At 32.7% G+C, this 11,618-nt stretch overlaps 1 protein-coding gene across 1 annotated transcript in view; it reads right to left on the bottom strand.

Moving 5' to 3' along the window:
• The window catches only part of LOC106469008, a 19,444-nt gene extending 10,772 nt beyond the window's left edge, over window positions 1-8,672 (bottom strand). The window contains exons 1-4 of the mRNA XM_022397409.1: window positions 8,589-8,672; window positions 6,057-6,092; window positions 2,949-3,482; window positions 1,523-1,589 (exon numbers count right to left, since the gene is read on the bottom strand). Of these exons, the coding sequence (XP_022253117.1) occupies window positions 1,523-1,589; window positions 2,949-3,482; window positions 6,057-6,063 (608 nt within the window). The 5' untranslated portion in view covers window positions 6,064-6,092; window positions 8,589-8,672. The remainder of the gene's footprint in view (window positions 1-1,522; window positions 1,590-2,948; window positions 3,483-6,056; window positions 6,093-8,588) is intronic.
• Between the last annotated feature and the right edge of the window lie 2,946 nt (window positions 8,673-11,618).

Genomic DNA, 11,618 nt, shown 5'->3' with positions numbered 1-11,618 from the left:
GGTACTGTGTTAAACCTACAAATCACGGTACTGTGTTAAACCTACAAATCACGGTACTGTGTTAAACCTACAAATCACGGTACTGTGTTAAACCTACAAATCACGGTACTGTGTTAAACCTACAAATCACGGTACTATGTTAAACCTACAAATTACAGTACTATGTTAAACCTACAAATCACGGTACTGTGTTAAACCTACAAATTACAGTACTGTGTTAAACCTACAAATCACGGTACTGTGTTAAACCTACAAATCACGGTACTGTGTTAAACCTACAAATTACGGTACTATGTTAAACCTACAAATTACAGTAGTGTGTTAAACCTACAAGTAACCTATATTTGTACTTTGTTGTATGGAAGAAAACAGAACAGATTACATAATGATGAACTTGCCATCTTTAGGATATTAAATATTGTAACTATTACGTCTTGACTGGCATTTTATTTACAATCAATCTGCAGAATTGTAGAACAGCCTTTTAGTATTTCTTGTTTTAAAGGTTTGGAATTCCTTATGGGTTTTTTTTCTTATTGGCCTCAGTCATCCTCAGGGGTTCTCATCCGTTTCATACTTGCACCTCACTGTAAACATTTTAGGCACTTGTGCCTCCACCATAATGCTTGCCCATGATTGGTTCTCTACGTAAATGCTCAGTCAAAACAATTAATTTGAATAGTAATAACAATAAAGTGCTAATTTGTAATATATTGTATTTTCAAAATTATTATTTTTGTAATTTATTACGGCATCATTCAAATGATCTCGCCCCCAGGAAGGCTGTGAACTTATGACCTATCTGACGAACTTGTGCTGCATCTCAATGACCTGAAACACTTAATTATTTGATGACATCAATAGGCACAACAGATTTGCCATAGTGCGAAAAAAAGATGTTGCAATAATGCCAAAATATTCAGGTTATAACATTATATACAATTCAGGTACAATCATTATATGTGACCAATAATTATAGGTAATGGTTACATTTATACCAGTCGTACCTACCGTTAGTTGGGTCACTGCAATTTAAGCCATAAGTGAGGCCTTTTGACTGTTACACTTGCAGACTCCTAGGTAATTCTACATTTTGAAATGTATTCTGAATTTTCTTTTTTCAAACATAGCCATTGGGCTTATAACAGGATTGATATTCTAAGCATATCCACTGAATGACATAAGCATAACCATATGGCTAAGATCTTTTTGACCACAGAAAACACACATCTGAAGGAAACTGGGTTAAGTGTTGTCGGTGCCAATCTCGATTCTAAACCTATCTGTCGCCAATTTGAACTGTCTACGAAACGGAAGGCATCTGGCAAGCAGTGCCCACTACTAGCTCTTGGGCTACTCTTTTACCTTTTATCAATGAATAGTGGGATTGGCCACAACATTATAACACCCCTATAATTGAACAGAAGAAAATGACAAATCTATTAATATTAAAATATTAATATGGAAATACAAGAAAGTTTTTTGTTACAGGTCTAGAAGACTGAAGGTAAAATATCATTACCCAAGTGAACCAGGTGGCGTAATAGAAATATCAAAGTCAAAAGTTTCATTCTCCAGAAGCTCTTCCTCTGAAAATACAAAAATAAGATTACATTGGTAATTATTTTTATGCTTTCAATGCAGTGAAAACAAACATTAAAAATAGAGATAGTGTATCTTCGTTATTGAGACATGTATTTCAGTTTGTTTCAAATGCTTAAAAGTAAAATTTTGATTTATTTTTATTCTTCATTTCATGGCTTACAATAACTACAAGCATGTTTGGAGTTTTGCCATCAAATTTTGGTCTTGGAAGTCACAGGAACAAATGTAACGTACACTTATAATAAACTAGCAGAAATACCCGCCTTCTGGGCAGATATAACTACTAGTTCCTGCAGAAGGCTGTTGGGCATGTGGCCTCTTCTGGAATTGTCTGACAGTTCTACGACAATGTACTCATACTTGACATTCAATAATGTTCACCTTCCACGAGAAAAATGATTTTATTGAAATTTTAGTTCAAAAATGAGCTATCATCACAGAGTAGATTTTATTGAAGTATTTCTTTGTAGACATAGTTATCAATGAAAGTGCCTTGCTTTTCTGTTGCAAAGCTTATGAGATTTTCACTAAAAAAAAAAAAATCATTTTTTCAAGTTTGTTTTTGATTGTTTTATATTTGAATCTTACTCCTTTTTTGTAATTTTTATTGGTTAAATCTGAAACATATCATTTTTGTGGAAATTTCAATTGTTTTATTTATTGCCCAGCTATAAAAATACTGCCTAGTTATAAAAATATTACCCAGTTATGACTGGTGACGATCGATGCGGTAGTTTCCGAGAACCAAGTTTTGGACGTATACACCGCAAGCTCCATTATAATAAGATTCTTAATGTTCGTGTATAAGACCACAGACTACATAAGAGTACTGAACGTACAATGTACACATGAAATTAAAGTCTGTAGATAGCTAGAATGGGTACTGAGGGAAAGTATGTTTTTAATGTACGATGTTTTGAGAAGCTTATGTCGTCGTTACGGTCTTTACTTCCTGATAAAGGGCAGCTGGCCGAAACATCACACAAAATAAACTAGAAAAATTTATTCTCTATTATCTTTTATCAAAGTTTTTCTCCTTAAGTCTTCCGGAACTACAGTCATTCAACTATAGGATAACATGTATATTAGTGAACGCTTTTAAAAAGTAAATTTCCTTAATAAATACCTTAAAACACAAACATTGCAACTACTACATATATTATGTAGACATTTCAAGGTGTATAAAACATGTATCAATTACAATTTTAAAATAACTTTACTGAATTTCTGCTAGTATAATCCTAAATCTCTCAACATTTTCCATGTGAAATGACGGAAACCTTGTATTTACCTTCAAATCAACAGCCATCTTTAATTTAAATATGAGAACTAACCAAACTTACCTCTACCAATCATAGAGGGACTCCACGAACCACTCTTTACAGCAGTAAGGTTGGATTTGCTAGAACTCGAGGAGCTTCCATGAACGGCTTTAGTTTTATTGGGCAAACAATTTTGAAAAGTTTTCGTCTGATAACAGTGCGCAGCACCTTTCTGCAAACCATTTTCATCAGAGCAACACAAGTGTGACGACTCACTACTTCGACTTTGTTTTTTACACTCAGCTTCCAAAGTATAATTTTGTTTACCATGAATTTGATACGTTTCTCTTTCTTTATCTGATTCATTTTCTGTAATGTCTAGAAGTTTTTCACACAAGGGTGACCTGTTAATTACTCCATTCATACTAAGTTCTGACGTTATCTTTCTTCCTTGCAGGCCAAAGAAGGTAACATCATCAGTGTTTCTCCTATTTCCCATCATGCATTTACTGTCTTTAGCTGGAGATTCTTTGGTTAGAGAGGTCTCAAATGTAGAAGGAGATGACAGGTCAGTATCAGTTGTGTTGAACTCAACTAATACTCCTACAGGACAGTCTAATAAAGATAAGAAGTAAACATAAAAGTGACGGAAATGTTTTTCACAACATTATTACAGACAACCTACTTGTTTAAATACCATTTACTACCAGTGACTTGATATATTCCATCTCATTGGTAATTTTACGTTTTTGCCTGTTAAATGTTAAGAATTGCCTAAAACAAAAGGGTTAAATCCCTCATTCTTTATGTAAAACATGTAATAAAAATTGGTAGTAATTTGTAGGATTTACTGCAAAATTTATAACTATTTTTGTTTACAATTTAACACACAATTCATGTTAATGTCCTGTAACCAACGGCCGTGGTCCCACAAGAGTTAAAACAAAATGTGTTTATATATTCAATGTACCTCTGCCATTGTTAATTATAGGGTTAATAAGTGCAAACGAATATTCTAAGTATATTAAATCTCGAATTAAAAACATTCTAGAATCAACAGTTTAAATTGTACATACTTTAACCAAGCATTAAAATTTAATGAATCTATAACTTCACCAACACAAAATTTTAACAATTTAAGACAACCCTGTTTAAAAGTGTGACTTGCATAATTAAATAAACATTTAAAAATCTGAAACAACAACCCTAAAGCATACACCCTAACGAAAACCTCAAAACAGGAAAGGCACATAAAATTTAACATGCACATGATTTCAATTTGATGATACGTCACCATGACAATTTTTCTTTTTTCCTTTGTGCTTGTTTACAAATATCATACTGCTCTTCTCGGTGATTATGGAATCAGGACAGAGAAATTCTTCTCTTTCATCTCAAAATTACCAGTCATGACCTTAAAACAATTCTGTCACTTCTCAAATGAAACATCCCAACGCATTCCACAAAACATGGTTTAATGGTTCTTGACCCAGCCAAAGGTTTCAGGGCCATTATCAAGGCACAAGTTTCCACAAAACATGATTTAATGATTCTTGACCCAGCCAAAGGTTTCAGGGCCATTATCAAGGCACAAGTTTCCACAAAATATGGTTTAATGGTTCTTGACCCAGCCAAAGGTTTCAGGGCCATTATCAAGGCACAAGTTTCCACAAAACATGGTTTAATGGTTCTTGACCCAGCCAAAGGTCTCAGGTCAGGTTGAAAGGTTCCAACACTGGCATTTTAAATATCAAACCCAATGTTTTTTTTTTAACAACTGAAATGCATATGTGGTTTAAACAAATGTGTGTCTTTGATGTTTAATTTGACTTCATTTTTTCTCATCCGTGGTTTTATTTGTAAGCCACAAATAATGCAGGCCAGTAAAAAAAAAAATTATGTAAATATGCAACAGTTTGAAATTATGTACCATAAAAGTGTTGATTATGAAAAAACAACAACCCATTATGCATTGATTATGGAAGGGAATTTAAAATTATGCAATCTTACTGAAAGTAAAATAGTAATGTTTAAGAGGACATTAAACAAAGTTAATGTAATTCCACCACTAACAGAAGCTTAAATCTTATAGTTTATGTGTGGTATACTATTAACCAGACCATCTGACCATTATATCTACTATTAACCAGACCATCTCTGACCATTATATCTACTATCAACCAGACCATCTGACCATTATATATACTATTAACCAGACCATCTGACCATTATATATATACTATTAACCAGACCATCTGACCATTATATATACTATTAACCAGACCATCTGACCATTATATATACTATTAACCAGACCATCTGACCGTTATATATACTATTAACCAGACCATCTGACCGTTATATATACTATTAACCAGACCATCTGACCGAGAGATAGTCTGATTAATAGCCACTTGTCAAGCAACAAACAAACTTGTAACTAAATTAAATCTGGTAACACATGCCTAGATTTGACTTCCATTAAGCAGTGATCATGTGGTAAACCACTGATTATGCGGTCATATGTAAATTATGCATAAAATGCTGTGGCTGTATAACTGAGTTAAACTTGTGCCTTGATAATGGCCCTGAAATTTGAAGGGATATTTATCAAATAATACAGGGTTGGGCACTTGATTGGTCATAAAATAATGGTCAGAAATCATTAGCATAAACTATTTTGAAAGTTGCTTTTAAAGGTTTATATTCAAAGTCAAAATGTCCATCAAAACAAAGTCTAAAAAATGAATACTTGTAGCCTTTTACATTGTATACTTTAGCAATGCCACAGAGTTTATGTTAATATTTTACAACAATCAGTACATTAAATATTGAACTTCCTCAGAATCTATTTAAAGAAGTTTCAAAATTGCACAGTTCTGTAATTTTGTTTTTTTCAATAAATAATAAAACTGGGTTATGCTAATGTGAATGAATAATATTTTGCTCCCTCCCAATACAATCACATTGCATGCTATGATTGGTTATGAAAAATCTCCAATTTTAATGGGGAAGCTCCACCTTCAGTGAAGATGGTACACTATAAAAACCCTGCAAAAAAAACATTAATCATAGTTAACCAGAATATAATTTCTGTAGTTTTTTTAGCTGAGGAAGCCAGAAGTTACCATGTCTAATCAGCAACTTACGTAATTTAGAAATGCACACCGACATAGGTTAGTGACTTACCGTTCATTTTGATGACTTGTAAACAACTTCAATAGTCTGTGGGAAAACATAAAATAATTAAACAATGGCCACAAAAATACACAAGTCCCTATCTAATTCTTAGAGAACTAAATATCTTTCTTTAATATCTCATTAACATTAATGTCTATATAAACAGGCATTTTATTAGTTCTTTCTTAAACTTTCTCTCTACAAACGATGTTACCGATTATCATAACCAAACTAGAACTTTTGATACTGATTCATTGAAAAACATCAGAATGATGACTACTATGCTGGGATACTTTACAGGGATAGCTTACAATCTTTTCTCTTGAGAAAAGAAATGTAAGAGGTGATCTTGTTGAAATTCACTAGATTATCAAAGAGATCCATAAGTTAAAGGACTTTGATTTGTTTCTTATGAAGTCAAAAGAACGACAGAACACAATTTTAAAACTTGGAAAAGATGGTGGTTGCCTGATGGAACAAGATGCTATCAGCAATAGCAGAGGCTGATGCATTACAAATGTTTAAGAGGGCTTCTTTGTTGGTTACCTGTGCTCTGTTCAAAACCTGACTTTCAACATCACAAGCCCTCAGTTTTATTGCTGAGGAATTGGAGGTGTTGGATTAAGAGGGAAGTTGGTCGTAGCACAAAAACAAACAGCAATGTACAAACTGGTAAGTAGTTTTCCGGGGGCTCACCTGATCCAGCTTCTGAAATATATAAAATTAATTTTTTCTATAATTCAATGAATTATTTTCCTTATGTAACACTAATAGGGATGGGTCTGTGAGAGCTGGGGTGGGGGAAAATTGTTCTTGCCCCAGGGCCTTCATGGACCTAAATATGCCACTGAAAATTAAGGATAGGTTTAAATTTGTTACTCTTCTTAATGGTGGGTATGCAAGGATAACCTAGAGAGACCAAATAATACTTAGCTGGCCAAACACCATGAGATATTATTGAGATTATGGCCAAAAGAATTGCTAAATGCAAGGATACCAACTGAAGGAAAAACAATACTAATCATTGAACATAATATTATATTAAATTTGCTATAGTCATTATTCTGTGAGCTTTTAGTCCTGATCTACATATGCGAGAAGCTTACTTTAATCTGAAGTTAATATTAATTGCTCTAAAGATTAGATGGTTTGACAACCACTGGAAACCTAACAACTAAAACTTGATTGAAACTATTCACTTTTGAAATAAGGGGTGGCACCAGCCTCTTCCCAGTGATGGGGCTGAGGTGAGCTGCACTCTTCATCTTGTGAGCACACATACTGTAGTACTTATGAAATGACTTGGTTTGTTTCGAATTTTGCACAAAACTACACAAGGGCTATCAGTGCTTGTCTACCCTAATTTAGCACTGAAAGACTAGAGGGAAGGCACATTGTCATTACAACCCACTGCCAATTCTTTTACCAATGATCAGTGGGATCGACCATCACATTATAACATCTCCACAGCTGAAAGGGCAAGCATGTTCGATGACGGGGATTTGAACCTGTGACCTGCAGGTTGCAAGTCAAGTTCCCTAACCACCTGGCCATGCCAAGCCTATTTAGGGAGTGAACTAGCTTTAATAGTAAACTCTTTTCATTGGGTGTGGAAGCTACAGGGGAGACTAAGGTACATTTTAGGGTAACTTCAGTCCCAGCAAGCCTCCCGATTGAAACAGTTTGATAATATGGTTGTTTTGAGAATTATATACTAATTAGTAAATTTTGTTTGATAGGTAGGAGAAATATTATGGTGAGGAGAGTTCCATGTATGTCATTACTACTGTTTGCTTATTTATATTGTCTGAGTACTGCTAGTAGGATAACTATGCCAAACTATTTTCCTATGAGTAAACCAAACATTGTTAAAAACTAACATTTTCCTTCTAAATTTAAACGAGGATGCAAAAAGTTATAAACATCCTTCAATCTTAGTGAAACCATGCATCTAACTTCTAAGAAAAACTACCAATGTCCCATTAAAAAAAAAAAAAAGAAGTAGTGAATTTGTTTATATAGCTTGTTTCACCGAGTAACTCGACTATTAGTATTACTATTATTTAAAATTAGTATCACTTTACTTATTCTATCAAACTAGGCTATAGCCTATAGTAATCTGTAAATCGTAATCGTTAATTTTCTTGGTACGATGACGTATGACTCCTGGCATGTATTTCCGTTGATATCGTAAGCAAAGCAGTAACATGTGAATAGTGACTGTATAAACTTTAAAGTTAACGTGACAAGCTGTGTCCAAATGTAACTAACTTGTTAAAGATTTAATTAATGAAATTGTAACTCGCACTACAGTGTAAATCTTTATAATTATTTTTATAAAGTTTATAATTAATAAACTTGTGTTACTATAGCCTAGGCTATACTGTAGTATACTGTATTATGTATAGGCTGATAGCGAAATATGGGATGCAAACACAGAACAGTCTGACGTCGAATCTTAAATGCTCTAACACACTTAAAAATAAAGTACAATCAATAATAAGTGTCATTCAAATGCTACTTATAAAGTCTATTTCATACCAAAATTAGCAGAAATTTCTTAATCTCACTCGAGTTGACGCTGAAATTTTTCTTTCACTTATCATAGTTACCGCCTAGCCGTTAAATTTCAATATGATTGGATGTAATTTAAATGCGCTATCTATAAATGAAAAAAATAAATATATTATTGTAAATAATATGGCAAACATAAAATAAATTTATCCCAAGTTTAAAAAAGAACAACAACTATATAACAATATATATATATTATGTAGCTTTGAGTTAAAAACAACACCAAAAGAACAAATATGTATATATATATATATATAGATACATGGAATTTTATTTTCGCACTGTGCATAAGGTTACGCACACGTACAGATTTTAGATGTAACTATCGAAATGCAGGGAAACAATAAACTTCTTGTTTGCAGAAAATGTTGAAGAACAGTAAAGAAAATATCACTGAACTATTTCTTACTGCTCTTTGTTTTCATGCAGACACTGTTAACCAATTATAAACCTTAGAGCAGCGCATTCAATTAAATAATGCAGCCCACCCTCACGTTATTTCATATTAGTTCAAAATAAAAAAAACATTTATTACACAAAGGACGATTCTTAGAATCCCTCGTTGTGAGACATCAGTAAATTTACGGACTTACAATGCTCAAATCTGGGGTTCGGTTTCACGCGGTGGACACAGCAGACATCTCAATGTGGCTTTTCTCTAAAGCAGACAAGCAAACAAACGAAACAATTCTTAAACTAGCTTACAAAATGAATAACAAATAAATAAGGTATTCGTATGAAAAAAATTGGATTCAAATTTAAGGGATATATGAAACTATTATCATATCATCAGTCTAGCTTTTTAAAGGGGCGGACATCAGGCTCATTTGAAGTATCATAGGAAATGTCTTGAGTTTGTTTTGTTTTGAATTTCGCACAAAGCTAATCGAGGGCTATCTACGCTAACCGTTTCTAATTTAGCAGTGATAAGCTAGTGGAAGGCAGCTAGTTAACACCACTTACCGCCAACTCTTTGGGCTATTCTTCTAGCAACGAACAGTGGGTTTGACTATCACGTTATAACGCTCCCACGACTGAAAGGGCAAGCATGTTCGATGACGCAGATTGCGAGTCGACCGCTCCCTAACCACCAGGTCATACAGAAATGTTATGAGATGTTCCGTTTGCTTTCATGGGTTCTTTTGGGATTACTGACTGTGATATAGGTAACGTCAAGTGTCAGGAAATATGGGTTGCTAAATAGTTTTAAAATTGTGGAAATCCATCAGTAGTTCTACCTGTAGCTTTAAAAGGGAAAAAATATTCCAAGGTATGAATATGAAGTCAACTCTAGTCCTGTACTCGAACTTGTCCTTAAATGAAAAATCAGTTACTAAAGTTATTTCTTATTTAGATATATTTTGTAATTTTGTCTCTGGATATTGATTACATTTTGATTATAGACACAAAAAATTATAAAATGTAATAGGAGTGACCTAAATAATATAATAAGGAGATAAACCATGATCATTACAATTAACACGATATGACTCTGGCCATATATGATTTAATTTAAGGTATAAACTATTGCAGTTTTTTTTAAGTGTAATTATTATTTTCTTGTGTTTCATTGATTGTTATTTGTAATTGCTAAGAGCATATACATGTATATTAGATAATATATATTACATTTGAAGATTAATTAATATATAAATATAAAATAAAATCAATGTAGCATTTATTAAGAAGTATCTTAATATAATGTAAAAAATTACTTTAATTTTTGGAAGAAATATATATGGTCAAACAAAAATATTCCATCAGTGGATTACTTTGGCGAGGAATTCTTGTTTCGAATTTGCTGCTAAAGATGACGCTACTTTACACGTTATTAGTAGAAATTATTCTACGTATTTTTCTTTAAAATTTTGTAGTCATTTAGTTGTAACGAAAAAAAAAATATTGTGATGATGTAAACAAAAGAGTTTATATATATAAGATATGATTTCAGTCTGTGTGTTACAAATCTAGTAATGTTCATTTACGATAATAATGACAATAAATTGATCAAATTTATCAGTTAAAACTTATTCAAGAGTATAACGGAGAATAGATTATATCTTTGAAACCTAAATACTAGGTCACAGAGACTTCATTACAGAATACAAGACAGCCACGATATGTACACGAGACGGATTAGTTCGTTACGATGAGATTATTAACTATCAGATTTCTGTAGAATTGCGCACGAGAATATAGTACTTATGAAATATTGGATAAGTTTTATTCTTTATTAGATTTTATGGAATAATAATATACTTTTAATATTATATTTTAATGACTTTTAACTTTACAGACTAAATACATTTGAACATATTTTCTTATTAATCATTCCATACTAAGTAGAAAATAATAACATATTTAATTTAGTGTTTATATTACAAGGGAAAATTTAAATATGGGTTGTTCGTCTCCTTAGTCTACATTTTTGGTGCATAAGTCTATTTCTTTTAATAAGTTTTTAGCATTTTTACTCCTCAGTATTGTAGATTTAAATTTAACACGATTATACATCATACACACTAATTATCTCAGGTTCGATTTGATTTTAGATATTCGAGTAAGGCTACAAAATCGTTAGGTATATCTAATTTTGAACTGAAAGACAAGAAGGGAAGCAACAAGTAAATAGTTCCCACTGCAATTTGGGGGGGGGGATAATCTAATCGAACAGTAGAATTTGACTGTCATCTTTATAACATACTGGCAGCCCCAAAGCACACAGTTCTAATTTGTAGCAACGGGACGCGAACCACGGACCTACAGATCCAATGGTTAACCAGTATTAATACAAAGTAGGAGAAAATGGCGTACTGAAAGTGCAACATTTTATAAAAGAAATAAATTCAACAAACCTGTATAAATTTTCTTTCTGGTGTTATGGACCGCGTTCTACTATTTTCACTGTAGATTATTAATGGTGCCATTTTTATAAATGCCACATTTAGCGTATCTCTGAATATTTTTTAACTCATTTTCCCAGTATCAACACTATCC

Source organism: Limulus polyphemus, unplaced genomic scaffold (assembly GCF_000517525.1).
Source record: "Limulus polyphemus unplaced genomic scaffold, Limulus_polyphemus-2.1.2 Scaffold3262, whole genome shotgun sequence".
Taxonomy (NCBI): Eukaryota; Metazoa; Arthropoda; class Merostomata; order Xiphosura; family Limulidae; genus Limulus; species Limulus polyphemus.
The sequence above is the reverse complement of the archived record's forward strand: the minus strand, read 5'-3'. Positions and strand labels throughout refer to the sequence as shown.